The sequence below is a fragment of the Chaetodon trifascialis genome, chromosome 6 (assembly GCF_039877785.1).
Source record: "Chaetodon trifascialis isolate fChaTrf1 chromosome 6, fChaTrf1.hap1, whole genome shotgun sequence".
Classification (NCBI taxonomy): Eukaryota; Metazoa; Chordata; class Actinopteri; order Chaetodontiformes; family Chaetodontidae; genus Chaetodon; species Chaetodon trifascialis.
In genome coordinates, this window is record NC_092061.1 from 20,464,328 (window position 1) to 20,484,840 (window position 20,513).

Genomic DNA, 20,513 nt, shown 5'->3' on the forward strand with positions numbered 1-20,513 from the left:
GAGTGAAAAAAACATGATGGTGAACTCAGATTCACACTCAAGTTGTGTTTTCCAAGTTGTGTGTGGACTTTGTATTCTACTATTCATGTCATGCCTTACGCACACACTGCTGTGCAAGTGAGAAGATTAAGAGATTATGCGGTGAAATTAATTTTTCAAACCATAATGCCATTGGAAATATCCTGATGTGATTAGTGGTTTAGATGTTCACTCACTTCACTGTAAATGTACGGCCAGTTCGTACAATATATACATGCAAAACAGTCCCTCTACAGATGTGTGCAACCCTTATTTTTACAGTCTTTTTTAAGAGCCTTAACACTTCTCTGACTAAAACAACAACACTAGAAAAACAAAGCTGCATTCACAGCCCTCCAACTACTAAACCCAGTTCAGCCTTGGTTGCTCAAACAAATCTTCTTTCTGCTGAAATATTTCCACTGCAGCTTTATCCATATCCAGAGTACAGCAATACAGCACACAGCCAAAGAACCAACATGCTGAATCACTTTTCTTTAACTGTGTTTCTCACCTTCCTCTTGTTTTAGCACTCACTGATCTGAAAATACTTTCCCTCTAACCTCCTACACCGGTTTGTTTTTCCCTTCTCTTCTTCTCCTCCAGTCTAAGAGGCGTTCTCAGGGTCTTTCCCTCGACACGATCTACCACTGTCTGAACCGGACCGTGCTCTACCAGCTCTGTCGACCCCACAAGACGGTGGCTCAGCAGGTGGCCCTGCTGGACGCCCTGCGGGTCCTGACCGTCAACCGCAACCTGGTGCTGGGGCCAGGCAACCACGACCAGGACTTTGTGGCCTGCCTGGCTCACTGCTTTATCTGCCTGCACAGCGGGAGGTAGGGTGACATACGCTTGTCTGTAGCAAGGTGTCTGCGGACATCTTTAAAGGTTGACTCCGATTTGTTTATTTTTTTAATTTATGGCCATAAAATGTCTTGGGAAAAACTGAGTTCTTTGCAGATGTGAATACATATTTTTAAATGGTTTATGCAACTTGGTCTTAAGTCATGCTGGGACATTTGAGGAGGTTCAAGCAGAGTGCTGAGACAGTATTTTTAAAAGAAATCCAAGAACCAGAAATGCTCACAGAAAAGCATTGTTCTGCCTGTAGTTCAGATGTGTCATCGATGTGAAGCAGTTTGTTCAGCACTGCACGTTGTTCTGTCGGGTAAACATCTATTACATTTGGTTGCATGACTCATAACAGACACATCACATGGCATCTGTGCACATACTCAGTGTGGAGGATGTGAAAACATGTTTCTGATGGTACAAATCAGCCTTTTTCTGTCTGAACCATAGAAGACTAAAGAACATTGATTGAAATGGGGCGTAACAGAAGTTGTAGTCACACATCCAAGTGAAACATCTCTTCATCAGGAGTTTAGCTAGCTAGCATAGCTTACAGCTTTTGATGTAAGTTAGTTAGTCTGTCACAAGCGAAGAAGTAATCACCATTTCTTTTCTAAAGTCTGTTTTTGTTAGATTTTGTTCAGCATTTATACTAAGTGGTTCTCCGACTCCATCCGTTTAACTCAGTAAGCTTATTTCTGAGCAGCTCCTCCTCTGAGGATTGTTTGTGCAGCTAACGTGTGGTTTAACACAGACTCTCACACCTTTGTATTTCCTTTGAGTCAGACTGTGTTGTGTCCACTTCCACGCCATTGGACTGTAATCGTGGCATGTCTCTTTTTGTTTGCGCGTGTCCTGCCCGAAGTGCTGATAGCTTCCAAAACTGCAGCAGGTGGAGAGACACTGAGTTTCCTACCACGCTGGGAGCACAATATGCTTTAACACGACAGACTGTACGACTGCAGAGAGCAGACCTACTGCTGCAGAGAGGCCAAACAATCTATCTCTCCCTGTGACGCCCCCCCCAGGTTACTGTGTGGCAGCTTGGTACTCAGTCACTGTGTGTTTGTCTCTGCAGTAGCGTGGAGGGCTTCGGTCTGGAGGCGGAGGCCAGGATGACAACCTGGCATGTCATGATGCCCACGGAGAACGAGGCAGACGCCACGCACAGCCACGACGTCAGCGAGGGTGAGAGACTGTTAGATGCATGTTTGTGTGGGTGCGTCGACTGTGAACCTGTTTAACCCTGCTGATTGTGTGCATGTGTGTGGTGTTGACAGCGTCCCCTGGACAGGTTTTTACACAGTTTTGGATCTTTGTTGACAATCAAAAAATAACAGCCACACGGCAGCACTTCAGTGCCATTAAAGCGGACTGACTTGTGTATGCACAATGGTTACTGTGGTCCCTCTGCAGGCCGGCAGCTGCTGCTGAAGGCGGTGAACCGGGTGTGGACAGAGCTGATGCACAGCAAGCGTCAGATGCTGGAGGACATATTCAAAGTGTCTCTGCCCTGCAACGACAGAGGCCACGTGGACATTGCCACAGCCAGGCCGGCCCTAGAGGAGCCGGCCCTGAAGAGCTGGCAGAACCACCTGGGTGAGAGAGACTGGAAAAGACAAACACACACACACGCACAGATATCCCCACACAGACTAGCTGTGCACTAGCTGAGCCAAGTCTTTGTTGGATTTGCATAAGTAGATCAACTATTTGGGAGCTTCTCTTGTTGTTTTGCAAAGGAAATGCTTGAACGTGGTGCCGTGCCAGTAGGGCCTAATATTGCTGATCCGCTGTCTTTCCTGCTGGTTCTCTCGCTCAGGGTTGTACTTTTGCTGATGTAAGCAGAATGGGGAATTACTACCAGCCAAAGTCTTGACTCAGTCTGCTGAACCAGACTCTTTGGCTGGTAACCAGATATTGTGAGAAGTTTTGTCTAAATTTACAAAAGTAATGAAAGAGGCTTCAAAGAGTTTCCTGTAATCTAGGGACTATTTTTCTTTTTTCAGTTCCAATGAATACAAGGCGGTGTGCTGTCTGGATCTTCAGTCTCTGGAAAAAGATCTTTCTGTTGAGTTTTTTTCTATGTGAATGGCTTACTGGTAAAAATAATAAATTCACTCATGTGACTGGTCATTTTGCTTTCTCTTCTCTCTTCTATGCTGTTCAGTCTACGAGAAGAAGTGCATCAGTCGAGGTGAGGCAGTGGTGCCAGCGACCCAGTCCAAACTGTCCAGAGTCAGCAGCGGCTTCGGCCTCTCCAAGCTGACGGGTGTCCGCCGCAACAAGAAAGAGAACAGCCTGAACAAGAACAGCCTGTCAGCACAGGTGCACACAACTGACACTCAGAGCACAGCTGCAGCAGAGGTTCACAGTACCCTTAAAGCATGTGGTAGTCCGCTTTCTTCCGTCACAGTCTGGTATTTCTGACCAACAGGAAACCTTCCAGTGGATGTTCACACACATTGCTGTTGTTCGAGACCTGGTGGCCATGCAGTACAAAGAGTATCAAGAGGTACCACACGTGCATCATTATCAAACACAGTGGGTGCAAGAATTCAAGCTGCTTTATTGCAGATGACATATTAGCAGCACAATTGCAGTGAGAATCCAGCTGCAGGACAGAACAGCAGACTGTTATGTAACGGTGCAGTCAGGGTGTAACTGCAGGACAGTAAACCAAAGAAAAACACAGCACTGGTACACGTTCACAGGCTGGTGTGACAGTTGTGGCAACATGCATATTTAACTACAACATTTTTAAAGTGACTCACCGCTCACACCTCATCCACTGCTCCATCTCCCAGCGGCAGCAGAACGCCCTGAAGTATGTGACCGAAGAGTGGGCGTCCATCGAGTACGAGCTGCTGCGTGAACGTGGCCTCTGGGGCCCACCCATTGGTTCCCACCTGGACAAGTTCATGCTGGATATGACGGAGGGGCCCTGCCGGATGAGGAAGAAGATGGTCCGAAATGACATGTTCTATATCCACTACCCATACATCCCTGAGATAGAGCCAAACACCAACTCTGCACAGGTATGCAGCTTTAAATCTGCTCCCATGACCCCCTCCCCTTCTACATGTTTGCAACAGTGACAAAGACAGAAGGAGACATATCTACATCATATAAATATTTTAAAGAAAACATGGGAAGGAATTCACATTTTAGATAATAATTCCCTCCATAGTCAGCTTGTAAGAATAGCTGTCCTCTTGGACGAGCTCGTCGGTGTCATGTGAGGAAGCGACACCAGCAGCTGGTGGCTCACTTTTCCTGGCACCACCGAGACACATTTAGCTTTGTTTGTTCTGCAAATAATTCCCCTTCTCTGTTTGCCAACGGGTGCCTCTCTTCACTCCACAATGATTTATTTCGTTAGGAAGATACAAAGGGATAGCTCACAGGCGCAGGTTTGTATTCATGTCAGCCTCCTAAACACGTGGAAACTCAATTTTTCGTTTTATTTTTTAAGCTGGCAATTTTGCTTACGTCAAAGTAAAAGAATGTGTGAATTACCAACAATGCAGGCAGCTCGAAGTTATTAAAAAGTAGTTAATATGCTGAGTTTTGTTTATATAATAATACTATAATACAATACAATATAATATAATATCAATATAATACAAACATGCTTGGTAGAATTGGATGAGCTTTTCATGAAGAGCCCATTTCTAGCTCATGGTCTCTTAAATTGACCCAGTCTAATGAAGTCCAAAGACCCCCAGGCCTAATCATAATACATCATTTAAACAGACTCGGGGAGTAGCTGCAGGGTGTCTGACAAAGTCATACACTTGTGCCTTGCAGCTGAATACCATTACTAGCAATTACTAGCCCTCACGAAGAATTGGCCTAGAACTCTGCACCACAGGAGGCAAATTTATTTCAGTTAATATAGTTTTAATTAAAAAGAAAAATGTTTGGTTCCCGTTTCTTCATGGCTATTCTATGAATAACCTAAGAAAAATATAAACTGTGTGTATGGAAACATGTCAAATTCAGAGTCATGGTACCAGATGGCGTTGCCACTGGCCTTTGTAGTGCTAATCTCTACTGCACTGACTGTACAAATAAGGCAGCAGGGTTCTTTACTGACATTTAAACACACTCATCCTCCTTCTATTTGCATCCTCCAGCCCTCTTCCCCCCCTCTGGTTCCCCTGTTACCCTCAGCCCTGGCTGGGGTCCTTGACCGTGCCCAGGTACCTTCCTGAAGTCAAGCGCTGCCGTTGATGCCTGGTGTGACTGCATGATTATAACAAACATGCCTCCAGAGCAAAGCAGAGTCATTTTAATCTGCTGATGCAGTTCTCTCTGTCGAAGCAACATGTGAATCATTTGAAGCCATATCCTGCTTTTCCAGCAGCCGTGCAGTAACAACCTTCGCTATGGAGTTGACGGCCTTCGTGTATTAAACTCACCCTGTGTCATGTGAGCTGGCAGGTTGAAAAGTATTTGATGCTTTGCAGAATTCAAGTCTGATGATAATTACAGTAATCCCAGCTGTTGGTTTTCTGAAGGTTTGGACCTCATATGGGCTGTATGTAGGTCACACTGAGAATGAAACTAACCATGGCTGACATTCTGTAATTTTGCTCTTCAGTGATGTCTTTTGCATGCAAGCGACTGGACATTGTTGGTGTTTTCTCAGTGGTTCATCCCAGATGCTTCTAATTTTATGTCAATATAATGTCACATAGCTCCAACCTATGAAGGACCTGGTTCTGATGTTAATGCACAGCTTCCAGAAGTTGCCTGTTCTGTGGTAGTGATTACAGCAATCTCCCTCCATGCATTTATTTTGTCAGTTGCAATAATACACAGGCTAACCACTCTTGAAAATTCGTATAATCTTACACCTAAGCCAACTTTCCCAAGCCAAAGGTGTTTCCCTCTTAGGGATGGAGTCAGATATTCCACAGACACCCAGTTCAAAGTGTTGTTTACACTACAGCAACCTCACCTACTTCTCGTTATCCGCCTGCTGCAGAAGCCTCTCCGTTACCGGCGAGCCATCAGCTACGACAGTAAGGAGTACTACATGCGCTTGCTGTCTGGTAACCCTGGAATGTACCAGCACTCTGTGGAGCATACGACAGAGGGAGAGACCACACAGCATGAGCCCGAGCACGGAGAGGACACCATCGCTAGAGTCAAAGGTAGGAGACAATACAAAAAGGTGGTTGCTCCAAACTCTTCTTCTCGGTGGTGCAGCTTCACCTGAAAGCCTTGTCTTAACGTGTTGCGGCTCTCTGCTCTGCAGGCCTAGTGAAGGCTCCTCTGAAGAGGTCTCGCTCGACAGCGGACGGAGCGGATGAGGACAGTCAGGAGCAACTTCAGGAGCAGCTGTTAGAGTCAGGGGGCCCTGAGGAGGAGCAGAGGACCGACAACACGTCCCTGCTGCGCCTCCTGGAGGAGGGAGAGAAGGTCAGAGAGAGACGCACAAACATGAGACTGGACAGTTCAGATGATATAACCACTGCAGTGTTTCCTGCTCCAGGTTCATGAGTGCTCGAGGCTGAATTCAGCTTCTAGTGTTTGATACAGTACATTCAAAATGGATTTAGTTTTTCTGTGCGGAGCTATATAACCTTATTTTCTGCATTTTCTGCTATTCTTTCATTTGTTTTTAGTATTTCAGTGGATGATGCATTATTAATTAGATTCAGATCGAGTTTGTGCTGACTTTCTCAAACATAGACCCACACTACAGTATATTTATATCTATCTGTCTATGTATATCATAGACAGATAGATAGAGATATACAGAGAGAGAGAGAGATTACTCAAATTATTCATAACTCTCCTGCACTTGGTGCTGTTCTTTTCTCTCTCTCTTTTTTTTTTTGCAGTTTCACAAATAATTTATCACCAGCATAAGCTCACAAAAGCAACTTTAAACATGAAAGTAGAACTAAAAGTGACCAACTGCAATACTATTTTTATGTGTTTAAGTAAAAGCTGCCCTTTGGTCGCCTCTATTATTCCCAGAGACGTTGAAACCTTCAAAGTAATACTGGAAGAAAAGTTCAGTGCATCACGGAATGAATGACACGATGCATTCATGTCCTACATTGTTATCCACAGCAGTAAGTGAGCACAGCAGCCTTTTAATCAGGTAGTGCTGTGGTCTCTCTTGATGGCCACTGAGCAGCTCAGATGCAGCACTGAGGCATTAAATCCAATCCATCAGCAGTTACATAGTTAGGCAAAAGCACATCTCCATACTCATTTATTCCTTCTTCACAGATTTTTGGCCTGGAGGATTTTGGGTGTGACTTTACATTAGAAAACTTTCTGTAAACTTTGGATAAGTCACACTCTCATGTGTCTCACGCTCACCCTTCCAGATTCAGCACATGTACCGCTGTGCCAGGGTGCAGGGTCTGGACACCAGCGAGGGTCTGCTGCTGTTTGGGAAAGAGCACTTCTACGTCATCGATGGCTACACCATGACCGTATCCAGAGAGATCAGAGACATCGACACGCTGCCCCCCAAGTAGGCCACTCTTCTGTGTCTATCACTTTACACCAAGGTTTGGACTCCTGTAGGAGAATCCCGGCTTTACACCACGGCTGTATAATTAATCCACGATGACACGGTTACTATCCTTTCTCTCCCTGAAAAGAGATGACATCATTCCTCTGGACACTGCAGTGGGAGTTTCTGCTGCCGGAATGATGTAATGCTGCTGATGGAGCATGCGTTGTGAAACTCAGCAGAGACATCACATATTTCTCTTTTTAGGGCTCTTTTCCATCGAGAAGCAACGTGAAAATAACCAGCAGATGCCTCTTTGATTTCACTGTGTTCCCCTCAGATGTTTTACCTGAAGGGAACACACTGTTTCACCCTCTCCTCAGCGTCCACGCAGTCCTGTACAGTCAAAACATGCTTACTGGTCAATTAAGAAAAGAAATAAATCAGTTGTCATTCGTCAAATAAAAATAGAAACTTCTTATTGTTCAAACTTTATTTATATGGAATATAACATAATATATATATATATGACAAATTTACATCATTTTTCAAAAGGAAATTAAGCACATTAAAAGATCCTTTTTTGGAGATGAATTTGGCTATTTTGCATATTATATGTGATCTCATTACTTTAATAAATGAATGAAATAACTAACATTATTTGTAATGATAATAGTTAACCCTACTGTCTCCTGCTTTGTTTGCTGTATAAATACTCTTGGATATAAGATGAGATCATATCTTTTCTTTGATTTGAATATCACCATGTTCTTAGCATGAGGAAAGAAATTTGTGAAATTTGCTAAATGAATGAGTGTTTCTGAATGGCCTTTGTAGTTACAAGTGCTTTATGGGTGAAACTGACAGTAAAACCAGGTTTATAAATGCATCGCTGTCTGTTGTCTGTGTCCAGCTTGCATGAAGCCATCATCCCCAGAGGAGCAAGACAAGGACAGAGCCAGCTGAAGAGAACCTGCAGCATCTTCGCCTACGAAGACATCAAGGAGGTGCATAAGAGACGATACCTGCTGCAGGTCAGTATGCACATATTACTTATTATTATTATTACGTATACATACATGCTGCAGCACCAATACACATCTGTAAGCTTATATATTTCAAAGACATTTATAATGAGTATCTTAAAATATTTAGGGTTCATTTTTAATGCTTAAAACCTGCCTCTGTATCATATCTATACCAGTCACTGCTTTGTGTTTTTTCATTATTGAATGTCCTATATGTCATTACCTTTCAGCCCATGGCAGTGGAAGTCTTCTCAGCAGATGGCAGAAACTACTTATTAGCCTTCCAGAAAGGAGTCCGCAACAAAGTTTACCAAAGGTACTGAATACAGATAGAGACACAGAGCTTGGACTGCATACTGCTGAACTACTGCTGCTGCTCCTGCATTTCTGTGACAATAGTTCAGAAACATTTAGGAACAGAGACAATCATTTCCAAATAACTTTTGCTAAAGTTTTTAAACCATTATATATGCAATGATTTAGCACTGTTTACTCAAAAGACGCTGCAGTTTTAAATGCTAAAATAATAAGGCAATTTGATTGTCAGGATTCAGGGTATTTTGCTGAAATGAGGGAAAGGCTACTGTGTGATTTAAGATAAAATCCTCATAAAGCATTGTCATTGCAATATTTGTACTTTGAGTGGATCAAATCAAGGGGATGGAGTACTGTCTGCCTCTGTGCCGGTGACAGGTTGGCCAGAGGCAGTATGCCTCTGGACTGTCTGTCCCTCTCATTCAGAGGAACCCCTTGAGCAAAGTTCTTCAAATTTGGCATTAGATTGATTCTGTAATTCTAGTTATCAGGCTGCACTGGTTTTTGTGTAAGGTAAAGAACATCAGATAGAACTGCATATGCAATTTCAATTTTGTTATTCATCCACTGCAGGTTCTTGGCTGTGGTGCCTTCGCTGGCTGACAGTTCAGAGTCAGTTTCAGGCCAGAGGCCCAACACCAGTGTGGAGCAAGGGTAAGACCCCCTCTGTGTCCTCTTTGTACATTCAGCACAGTCAGTGTTCTCTCCCCCACATAAAGTGTGAAAGTTGGACCATTTCTGTAGGTTGGGAGATGATTTGTGCAAGGTGTGGATAATACATATTCAGATATATTACCTTGTTTTTAATCTTTGAGTAAAATGCGTTTTCCTAAGTAATGGCTTTGGGCATCTGTAGTCATTAATCAAGTGAATGACCTAGAAAAGAAAAGAAAGAAAAGGACTTGTTCAGACTAGACAGATCACATGGAGCAGTTGCTTCGTGACTAAAGGATGCCGTTCACTGTCCACATACTAAACAACAGCACTGAGCTGTTCTCACTTAGCATGCTCTCTGTCCTGGTATTGTCAGGTCTGGGCTCCTCAGCACGCTGGTTGGTGAAAAGTCAGTGACTCAGAGATGGGAGGTAAGAACCTGGACTCACTGGTCTAACTCTACTGTTCAGTCTAACAACAGAAAAAGCTTCATTCTATATGCTGCTCTAAGCTTCACTGATGTGTTTGTCTTCTGTTTCCCAGCGAGGAGAGATCAGTAATTTTCAGTACCTGATGCATCTGAATACGTTAGCGGGACGATCCTACAATGACCTGATGCAGTATCCCGTCTTCCCCTGGATCCTGGCTGACTTCGACTCAGAGGTGATTGCAGGGTTTCAGACCTAAAAGGAGTGAATTTTTAGGGAGTCCCTCGGCACAAATCGGTGGCAATAAACAGTTAACCACAAGATAAGTGGACGTCTGTTCCCACATTAATCCCGTTTCTTTCCTGTGGTGATGTTTGTGTTGGGGTTGTTAAACAGGAACTGGACCTGAACAACCCAAAGACGTTCCGTAACCTGGCCAAGCCGATGGGCGCCCAGACTGATGACAGACTTACGCAGTACAAGAAGAGGTACAAGGACTGGGAAGACCCCAATGGTAAGAGTTGAATCAGCAGACTGCACTTAACAGGATGGAGTCAGTGAGATAACTTTTATTGATCTTATATCAAGCCAGCTAAGCAGCTAGCTCTTAATTCAGACCAGTCACAATCAAGGCACTGGCACACTAAATGCATTATTATCCAAAATGCCAATGAGGCCTTGTTTTACTAATTGGCAATAGGAAAACTTCAGACCCTGTAACAGCCAGAGCCAAATTAACCAGAATGTGGCACTTTTCTGATTTGTCTTGTCACTCTATGTACATCTTGTGTTTTCATTCGGCAGTGTAAGTGAATGTGTTGTTTTCTGTTCTACCAGGTGAAACCCCGGCATACCACTACGGCACCCACTACTCATCAGCCATGATTGTAGCCTCTTATCTGGTCCGGATGGAGCCCTTCACACAGATTTTCCTCAGACTTCAGGTTTGATCAGAACTTTTCAAGCATACTGAATGTTCTTCTTGATGCTCTGTAGTGTGTGGATGTAACGTCAAACCATCTGCCTGTGTGTCTGTGTGATTACCAGGGAGGTCATTTTGACCTGGCTGACAGAATGTTCCACAGTGTGCGTGAAGCCTGGCTCTCTGCCTCCAAACACAACATGGCCGACGTCAAGGAGCTTATCCCTGAGTTCTTTTATCTGCCTGAGTTCCTGCTCAACTCCAACAACTTCGACCTGGGTCGGTATCAGGAAGTGTGGAAAATAACAGCTGATGAAAGTCAAAGTCAAACAGACCGAGATAATTGAGCACATGAATATTAATGTGCTGTCTGCCTTCTGTTTGATGTCCCAGGTGCCAAGCAGAATGGCACCAAGCTTGGTGATGTCATCCTGCCACCTTGGGCCAAGGGCGACCCCCGGGAGTTCATCAGAGTCCACAGAGAGGTAAGAAATGAATCCGCTTGTGACAAAAGAAGGTTTGAGTTTCAGTAAGTACACACTAACCTCTGTCTCGTCTTCCCCGCAGGCGTTGGAGTGCGACTACGTGTCAGCCCACCTCCACGAATGGATCGACCTCATTTTCGGCTACAAGCAGCAGGGGCCACCGGCCGTGGAGGCAGTCAACGTCTTTCATCACCTGTTCTACGAGGGTCAAGTGGACATCTACAACATCAACGATCCGCTCAAGGAGACAGCGACCATCGGCTTCATCAACAACTTTGGACAAATCCCCAAACAGGTCAGATACTAACTAATATGTGAACACTGACACTTACACTGCCATTAATGCTAATATCACAGAGGCTTCAATTAACGCAACTGCTACTACCACTAGTAATAGCTTTACTTTCATCCATCCACCAGTAGATCTTTATTAGTAACTCATACTGCAGTCTGCAGCTAGAATTCACCAGAATTTGCCCATTGGCTTTTCTTTCGTCACTGACTGCTCACATGTGTGTGTTTCAGCTGTTTAAGAAGCCTCATCCTCCTAAACGGGTACGCAGCAAAGCCAATGGTGACATCACGAGTATTCCTCCGAGCTCCAACAGCGACAAGATCTTCTTCCATCATCTGGACAATCTCAGACCTTCTCTAGCACCTGTCAAAGGTACATGTGTACACACACACACACACAATCACACATATGGATATGTGTTTTTGTGACAAACTAAAGAGCCTGAAACCTTTATCCTGACAGTACCACCCTCTGTCCATTACACTGCAGCGCCAGCTCCCTTTAGACTGAATACTCACGTTTTTCTTCATGTTACCCTACCTAGAACTGAAGGAGCCCGTCGGACAGATTGTGTGCACCGATAAGGGCATACTTGCTGTGGAGCAAAACAAAGTTCTGGTTCCCCCCACATGGAGCAAGACCTTCGCCTGGGGCTACGCTGACCTCAGCTGTCGTTTGGCTAACTATGAATCTGACAAGGTCAGTAACAGTTATTATAATCTCACAGAGATTTAAACTTGTAAGGCATGCTCCTCTAATCTCCAGGCTACAGCCGCTGCATGTGACTGACCTCCACTCTGTTGCATGTGGAGGTGGAGGCGAATGTATCACAACCTTTTGTTCAGTTTGTAAGAGAGCTTGTGAGAGTGTTGTAAGGGAGGTGTGGCTTTTCAACACTATTATCTAATACTATGTATTTTACCTTGAAACTGACAAATTAATCTGAAAAATATTAAAGACAATGTTTCCCCCTGCTGGTGCTTGAGTAGAAATGCTTTTTTTTTTACTGTTTTTACAGCAGCAGTCTCTAATGCTCCTCTTCTGCATCTGATGTGCTACTGCTGTCCTCTCACATTTATAAATCTTCTCCGGACTTTAAAGAGACTTGTAATGTAAAGAGGTGTTGGGTGTTAAAATATAGATGCAGTCAATACCTGAAACGGACCTGTCCTCCATCTACATTCCCCCCTGTCTACCCTCTTCCAAACCAATCTTCAATCTCCTTTCAGGCGTTGGTGGTGTACGAGTGCCTGTCAGAGTGGGGTCAGATCCTCTGTGCCATATGTCCAAACCTGAAGCTAGTTATCACTGGTGGCACCAGCACTGCCATCTGTGTTTGGGAGACTGGAACCTCCAAGGAGAGGGCCAAGTCACTTACGCTGAAACAGGTAAAGGAACTAACAGGCACCTAAACTGTTCCCCCAAAATCCAATACAGGGTCCTGGGGCAGCATTTAGTATGTGACTGTTAAAAAGCCAAAGGTATTGGGCTGTATGTATAAAAACTTACGGAGAGAAGTTAACTATGATTCCCCTCCGAGAAGCATCCAGTCACCAAGCTTAAAAGCTCTTCTGCATGTGCCGCTGAAGGCACACAGAACCTAAAGACTAAACTTTAAAGTAACCTGAAAATGCACTCAACTGTTTGAACTAGGCCACTTTCCTAATAATGAGTCAGTAATTGGTGAATTCAGGAACTATGGTGCAGAGTTTTGTCATTTGCAGTCACTAATCTCCAGGTTTTTTTGGCCAATGAGATGAGCCTTTGAGAGCTGAAAGCTCTTCAAACTGATGTGTCTATTGAAAATTGTTGAGTCCGTCTGACGTCTTTGTCCACGCTGTTTCATTGTAGGCATTACTTGGCCACACAGACGCTGTGACATGTCTGACAGCGTCCTCAGCATACCACATTGTTGTCAGTGGCTCGCGGGATCGAACCTGCATCATCTGGGACCTCAACAAGCTTTCCTTTGTCACACAGCTCAGGGGACACCGGGCGCCTGTCTCTGCTCTGTGCATCAATGAACTGACGGTGGGTTGCAGCATACATTTCTCCTCTCCTCCAGATGGAAATAACACCATATGCTCTTTTACTCCAGCGCAAATAAATATAAGCTGAGGAGCAGAAGTAGGATAAGAATAAAAGGGTGATTTACATCATGATTCATAAAAGCTGTTCAGCTGATGCAGGGACAAACAACATGTCTGTGTTTGTGTGTAGGGAGATATCGTGTCCTGTGCAGGCACATACATTCACGTGTGGAGCATCAATGGCAGCCCCATTGCCAGCGCCAACACCTTCACAGGGCGCAGTCAGCAGATCCTGTGCTGCTGCGTGTCGGAGATGAACGAGTGGGACACGCAGAACGTCATCGTCACCGGACACTCGGACGGCGTTGTCAGGGTAACCAAGCCCACTTTAATCTTCATTTATACTGATAATACCTTATTGTGCTCCCTTTTTTGAATCAATGGATTTTTGAATGCTGTCTGTGGTGAATAAAGCTTTCTGTAATTCTCTTATGTAGTTTTGGAGAATGGAGTTCCTCCAAGTCCCTGAAACCCCTGCTCCAGAGCCGGTAGAGCCAGATGTGCCTGACTGCTGTGGTGAGGAGAAGATTGGTGAGTCCTAATGGGAAAAATAACTGATAAGAGCTGCTGGACCAGCTGATGAATGATTTTTGTGCCAATAATATGTTGACACATCCCAATAAACTGATGAGGTTTAACACTTTGGCGGAGAGTTGCCTGTGTACTTTCACTCGCAGATACATTGTTGGTGTAACTTTCTTTGTCTGCTGATATTGATGCTTATATTACACATTTTTCAAATTCAAAAGGTTTCTCGTTTTGTAAACTTTTCTTGGTTTCACAGAGGGTGGCGAGAGTCACAACGGTGATGACGACAGCAGCGAATCAGATGGAGACGAGCCCAGTCTGAGCCAGGAGCCCAAAGCGCCACGGAACCCCTCAACAGGTGGCAGCCAACCGGGCAGCACAGTCCACAGACCCAGAGGTGCTCAACACACAGCTCCTCTTATTAACATCTACAGTTAATGGTTGAGATCTTGCTGTTTAGCTGTTTTAGCATAGCTGTGAACCTCAATCCATGCTAATGTTCACATTCCTGACTTTAAAATATTTTGAAGGTCCTTCAGCCCGAACGGGAGCCTCGTGGTCGATGGACAGCAGCTCTGACGACTCTCACCGGTGGTCAGACACACTTAGCATTGACGAGAAGGATGGCTTTGTGTTTGTCAACTACTCTGAGGGCCAAACTAAGGTCCCTCACCCTCATCCGGCTCATCCAGGCCAGAGCTCAGTGCCACAGCCTCTCCAGCCCTCCACCATGGACGCACGGACGTACAACCAGCTCAGGACAGGTGAGTGTTTTTCACCTTTTTCAGAATGAACATTCCGACAAGGTTTTTCAGCTCTTAAACTACTGCCGTCTGATCTGATGACAGTGTGTTTGTCGTATTGTCAAACTGTTCCCCATTTAAGTGTTTATTTTTGTGTCCTCACAGGCTACAGATGGGAGCGCCAGCTGGTCTTTCGAAGCAAACTCACCATGCACACGGCGTTTGATCGCAAGGACAACGCTCACCCAGCCGAGATTACATCCCTCGCCATCTCCAAGTAAGAGAGCTGAGTGTCTGGCACCAAAGTGGCAAATATACATTTTTTATTTCCATGATTGTTAATTGAAGTACTCATTTGATGCATCTGAAGAGCCCTGTCAAACTGTCAAAGCAAATACTTTAGACAATGAAAACATCCTTGCTAAATTATTCTCTGCTCCCTTCCCTCCCTTGGTCTTTCCTCGTCCTGCCCATCGTCCTAACTTTACTCACCCACTCTCCACCTCTTTCTTTAGGGACCACAGTAAGATCCTGGTAGGCGACGGTCGTGGTCGAGTCTTCAGCTGGTCGGTCAGCGACCAGCCGGGCCGTTCGGCAGCCGACCACTGGGTGAAAGATGAGGTGGTTGACAGCTGCTCCGGCTGCACTGTTCGCTTCTCCCTCACTGAGCGACGCCACCACTGCAGGAACTGCGGGCAGCTCTTCTGCCAAAAGTAAGTAAATCACAGCAGCCATGCACTTTTTCCACCATGTATCTACTTATATTTGTTGCTGCATTTTTCAGATGTTTTAGGTCTCACCAGAAAGTGGCAGAACAAAATGTATTTGGAGATCGTAGAGATGATACATTGGTACTGTGATAATTAAGACTGAAGCGCGTAAACTCCATTACTGCTACTTCCTCTATTGTGTAGAATGAATGGTGCACAGTAATTTTCACATATCTACTTGCTGAAACACTTGCCAGTTGTATGGCCCTCTGTAAAACTGTTTGAATTTTGGCAATGTGGACTTATGTAATTTCTCCAGTTTCCTTAAATCAGATGTTTACTCGAATGTCTGGGAAGTTTAATGAGAATTAAAGACAGGCACGGCTCTTAAATGGTTTGTCACTGAGGCATTTTTTGTTAACATGTTTTATCTTCTGCAGCTTTAAACTCTGGTGTTCCCCAAGGCTCAATCCTGGGCCCTGTTGTTTTGTCCGTACATGTTTCCATTAGTGATATAATTATGTCTGTAACATATCTTTCTAGCGTTATGCAAATGGTATGCAGGTGTACCTATCTGTAAACCATATTAATGCTATCATTGTTCAGCCATTTGTCAAGTGTTTAATTATAACACGTCTTGGTTTATGGTCTGTCAGGCAGAGAAAACAAATTTGGTTCCCCAAGGCTCAATCCTGGGTCCTCTGTTGTTTTGTCCTTACATGTTTGCATCGGTGATATAATTATGTCTATAGCATATCTTTCTAGTGTTATGCAGATGGTATGCAGGTGTACCTATCTGTAAACCTTATTAATGCTATCATTGTTCAGCCATTTGTCAAATGTTTAATTAGAACACGTCTTGGTTTTTGGTCTGTCAGGCAGAGAAAGCAATTTTGCTTTCTGTAAACTTGTAAAAGGTATATGACAATTTTAGCAACTGCAATTTGTAATAGTTTATTTTTAGCGTGGGAATAGCTGGATCAGTAATGATATTTCAGCTTTATACTCAACAGCTTGACACTGTTCGCTGTGTATGCCCATACACATTAGCATTTATGTTATTGTGTAAATGAAATATTAGAGTTTTGAATTTCTGATATATTTGCAAGAGTTTCTAGAAGCCTGTTTTTGCTTTGTCATTATTGGCTATTGTGTTTAAAATTAAATGCCAAAGATGTGTTTTATGACAGCAAAGTGTGCTGAAAGTGAATGATCTGTATGTTTTCTAAAGCCATTTGACATATTTGTATTTTACTTCCATTTTAAGATCGTCACTTGTTACTTTCCTGCATGTTTCTTGAATTTGAACTTGAATATCCTGCCTACCATTTTTCACACTTCTCATACCTCACCTTGTTTTCCAGGTGTAGTCGCTTCCAATCAGAGATCAAAAGGCTAAAGATTTCGTCACCGGTGCGAGTTTGTCAGAACTGTTACTACAACCTTCAACATGAGCGAAGCGTTGAGGACGGCAGCAGAAACTAAGCTCCATCTTCAGCCGCTACCAAAAGAAACCCCTCATCCTGAGGACTCCGACCCGAGGAGTGCTCCATTCCTCCATCTGCCTTGTTGCTCTCTCGACACCTCTAACATATCCCTGGAAACTCCCTTTATCCTCTCGTACGTCCAGTAACCACATGTACTGTAACACACTGACAGACTGACCGGAGGGAGTGTTGGTTGTTTCATCACCCCGACGAGGAAGGTGGGGGAAAAAACGAGGATACCGGATTGAAAGGAAATGAAAAAACTCAATCACCACTTTTACCACCTGCACTAAACACCTGGAGAAAAGAAAACAAGAAACCCCCTCGATGTGGCACGCTCAAATCAATCACCTGCCACCACAAGATGTAACAAACTTGTTTATATTGTAAATACTTACCATGGCCTTTTTAACTCTAAGAGGAACAAACAGAACAAAAAATAAGGTCAATGAGAAAAACAACAAATTGCCTGTAACATAGCGTTGTGACTAACCACTCCTGGCTTTAAAAAAACGAAATCGATTGTGTTTAATCTGCGTCACGAGTCACGGCAAGTCCAGAGGAGTAACACGGAGGGGAGGACGGGATATGAATGTCAGTAATTAATGTCTGTGGCTTGGCTTTACTAATGGATCTAGTTATGCAACATCACTTATTTTCTTTTTTCATTTCCTGATCAGTTTTTGTTGTTGTTGTTTACAAAAATGTGATTTATTCTGTGACTGTGTGTTGCCCACAGTGTCAAGCCATCACCATCAGAGAGAGATTTATTATTGGATCGTTTTTTCCTTTTTTTTGCCAAATTGTTTTGATATATCAGTTATGATGTTTTTTTTTTTTAACCCATCAATCGTCTTTTCTGTCCTTTATATGAATTCCCATTTTGAGATTTTTTCTTGTTGTTGCTGCTGTCTGACAGATTATTGTTCACATTTTATTTCCTTTTAAACCATATCACTAACCCATTTATTTCAAGATTTTCTGTCTTATCCTATGTTTTGTCTGGAGAGAACACATCATGGGTTCATCATCTGTGAAAAAGTCTGAAATAGGTTAAAAACTAATGCACATATAATATTGCTGCACATTTATTTCCCGTCATGTAGCCTTATTTAGCTTACTGTCCAGTGTCAGAGTGGCTTTGTGAATGCACTCAAAAAAGGGACTTTTAGTGTGTATCGTGGTTTTTATGTTGTCAGTTTCTATCCAGATTTTGTCGTTTGCAGACCTTCAGTCTGACCCCATGGCATTATTACAGGGATCAGTAAATGTTGCACTCCACACACTTTATCCTCAGTCCGTAAAGAACATGTTCAAATGTACGAGCAGCAGCCAGGCACCTTTCAAAGAGTTTGGAGAAGGTGTAAGTATTCATGAAATTCCCTTAATCAACGTCCCAGCTGTCTTTGGTTGTTTATCCTAAAAAGTCAAATTCATTGGATCAGTCCAATAGAACTGCTGTTTGAACCTTTTCTCCTGTTAGAAGTGGAAAGATTTTGAGCGAGCGTTTACATGCCGGGGAGCCAATTAAACACATCCACTTGAAGTGGCGTGGGGCCCACAGATGGGTCAGAGATATCGAAGCATTGCCTGTGTGCAAATCAATGTGCTTTCCTTTTTACAAAAAGGAGTTTGCACATTCGTCAGTGTTTCCCACATTTAAGGCTTTTGTTGTGCTCATTATCTGTGCTGCTCTGTCACTGTTCATTTTGGACTCGTCCCATAAATACATATTAGAAGACAAGGCCAAGAGAAAAGACAAAATAAAGGACAAGGCCAGTATTAAAGAAAACAACATGCCGAGACATCTCATCATCATTATGTAAAAGAAACACCAATCATGATGGACACCATGCAGAGACAGGTGACAGTGACAAAGCGAATGCAGATCAATGGCTTCTTCTTGACGCAACATTTAGCAACAACAGCAGTAGTTGAGGACAAAGATATTTTACATTTTTCATGCAATTATAGCAGCTTTCAAATTATTCTGATCTGCTAGATTTTGTTTGTACAAAAATGACATTTTGTGAGGTCTGATTCTACCACAAGGAGTCAGCAAAGCAGTAAAACATGCAGCAAGACCTGAAAACACAACACACTGCAGCCCATACCCCCAGTACAGTTTGCTCCATGGACACAGTTCATATCTTCCTCTGCTGGAGGGCTGCTGCTGCCTGTTGGACATAGAGAGCGTGTTTGTCTTCATGTCCACGTTGTCTTCTTTCACATGTCACCTCCCCTCCTCTCTCTTCATACATGCCATGATGTTGTTTAGTTTGCAGTTCTGTGGGCAATGACTGCATTCAAGTGCTGCTTTCGTTCTCTCCCGGAGAGAACTTTTTCTTTTGGTTTCCCACAAGGCTTCACAGAGTCTCAGACGTGTAAAACAAAAAAAAAACAGAAAGAAAAACAGAAAACACTTCAGAAAGTACTTTAATGTTCACCCCCACAGCTCCCAAATGTTAGAAGAATAATAATATGCACTCTTGTTATTGTCCTTCTTATATCATTCTGCATTTCTGTACTGTAACTTAGCGTGCAATCATGCCATCTAGCTGAAAAGGCCGACGTCGGCTTCTATCAATCAAGAATTCCTTTGCACCTTCACGCGTACAAAAAAAGAAACGTCAAGAGGAATCACAGGTTTTTATCGAATGCAGTTTCACATCGTCATTCGAACAGAAAGGTGCATTTCACAGCGGATAAATGAACTGTATAAAGTATTTATGCAATTATAACTGGTTTTAGATTTTTTTAATGATTATTGCAATTTCAGCAAGTTTTGTTACTTGTTGCATGTCTGTTAACACAGCTGACTTTCTGTGTCAGTGCATTGTACATGTTCTCGGCATTATATTATTGTTTTGTTTTATTATTTTTTTGGGGGGGGTTTTGGAGGCATTGTCTGATGAGTTGTCCCGACCGGCAGGTTTGTGTATAGAGCCGGAGATCATGTCCAAACTCTAGGTGGACTTTTGTACTCTTTATGGAGAAAAAAAAAAAGGACTAATGAGAGAAGAAGAAGAACAAGAGAAAACCTGGATTATTTTGGTGGTCTTGTATTAGACTGCATTACTACAGTATCTGGTGTGCAATCTGTGATAGCTGAATGTTCCTTGTATATTTGTGTTCACTACATCCTACGAGAGAAAAAACCGTAGAGTAACTCCTGCCCCTTACAGAAACAAAATGTTCCAATAATGCAATAGATCTGGTACTTATTCTTTTAATTTCATTTCAATAAATAATTGCTGTTTACCACCAAAAACAGACTTGATTCTTTTTTGTAATTTCTTCTCAGTGTGTCAGGGGTCGGACTTAGTAGATTGTGGGCACAAATTGTTAATTTCAGGGAAATGAAGAAATATGAGAAATCAAATTTCTGAATAAACTGAAACAAAATACAAATTATTTATTGAAGTGATGGATTTATCAAAGCACCTACTGAACTCTGAGGTTTCTATTTTACAG

The 20,513-nt window shown here is 43.3% G+C and overlaps 1 protein-coding gene across 5 annotated transcripts in view; it reads left to right on the forward strand.

Moving 5' to 3' along the window:
* Positions 1-20,310, forward strand: part of wdfy3 (WD repeat and FYVE domain containing 3) — an 86,815-nt gene extending 66,505 nt beyond the window's left edge. For all 5 annotated transcript variants that reach the window (XM_070965236.1, XM_070965233.1, XM_070965234.1 and 2 more), the window contains 30 exons: positions 625-854; positions 1,949-2,058; positions 2,287-2,469; positions 3,041-3,198; positions 3,308-3,385; positions 3,678-3,908; positions 5,864-6,032; positions 6,137-6,300; positions 7,224-7,372; positions 8,268-8,388; positions 8,613-8,698; positions 9,271-9,351; positions 9,728-9,782; positions 9,895-10,014; positions 10,176-10,293; positions 10,617-10,723; positions 10,827-10,980; positions 11,095-11,186; positions 11,269-11,481; positions 11,712-11,853; positions 12,026-12,180; positions 12,711-12,869; positions 13,333-13,512; positions 13,702-13,884; positions 14,009-14,102; positions 14,356-14,496; positions 14,630-14,863; positions 15,008-15,119; positions 15,358-15,555; positions 16,917-20,310. In XM_070965236.1, the coding sequence (XP_070821337.1) occupies positions 625-854; positions 1,949-2,058; positions 2,287-2,469; positions 3,041-3,198; positions 3,308-3,385; positions 3,678-3,908; positions 5,864-6,032; positions 6,137-6,300; positions 7,224-7,372; positions 8,268-8,388; positions 8,613-8,698; positions 9,271-9,351; positions 9,728-9,782; positions 9,895-10,014; positions 10,176-10,293; positions 10,617-10,723; positions 10,827-10,980; positions 11,095-11,186; positions 11,269-11,481; positions 11,712-11,853; positions 12,026-12,180; positions 12,711-12,869; positions 13,333-13,512; positions 13,702-13,884; positions 14,009-14,102; positions 14,356-14,496; positions 14,630-14,863; positions 15,008-15,119; positions 15,358-15,555; positions 16,917-17,037 (4,338 nt within the window). In that variant the 3' untranslated portion in view covers positions 17,038-20,310. The remainder of the gene's footprint in view (positions 1-624; positions 855-1,948; positions 2,059-2,286; positions 2,470-3,040; positions 3,199-3,307; positions 3,386-3,677; positions 3,909-5,863; positions 6,033-6,136; positions 6,301-7,223; positions 7,373-8,267; positions 8,389-8,612; positions 8,699-9,270; positions 9,352-9,727; positions 9,783-9,894; positions 10,015-10,175; positions 10,294-10,616; positions 10,724-10,826; positions 10,981-11,094; positions 11,187-11,268; positions 11,482-11,711; positions 11,854-12,025; positions 12,181-12,710; positions 12,870-13,332; positions 13,513-13,701; positions 13,885-14,008; positions 14,103-14,355; positions 14,497-14,629; positions 14,864-15,007; positions 15,120-15,357; positions 15,556-16,916) is intronic.
* Positions 20,311-20,513: the final 203 nt, after the last annotated feature.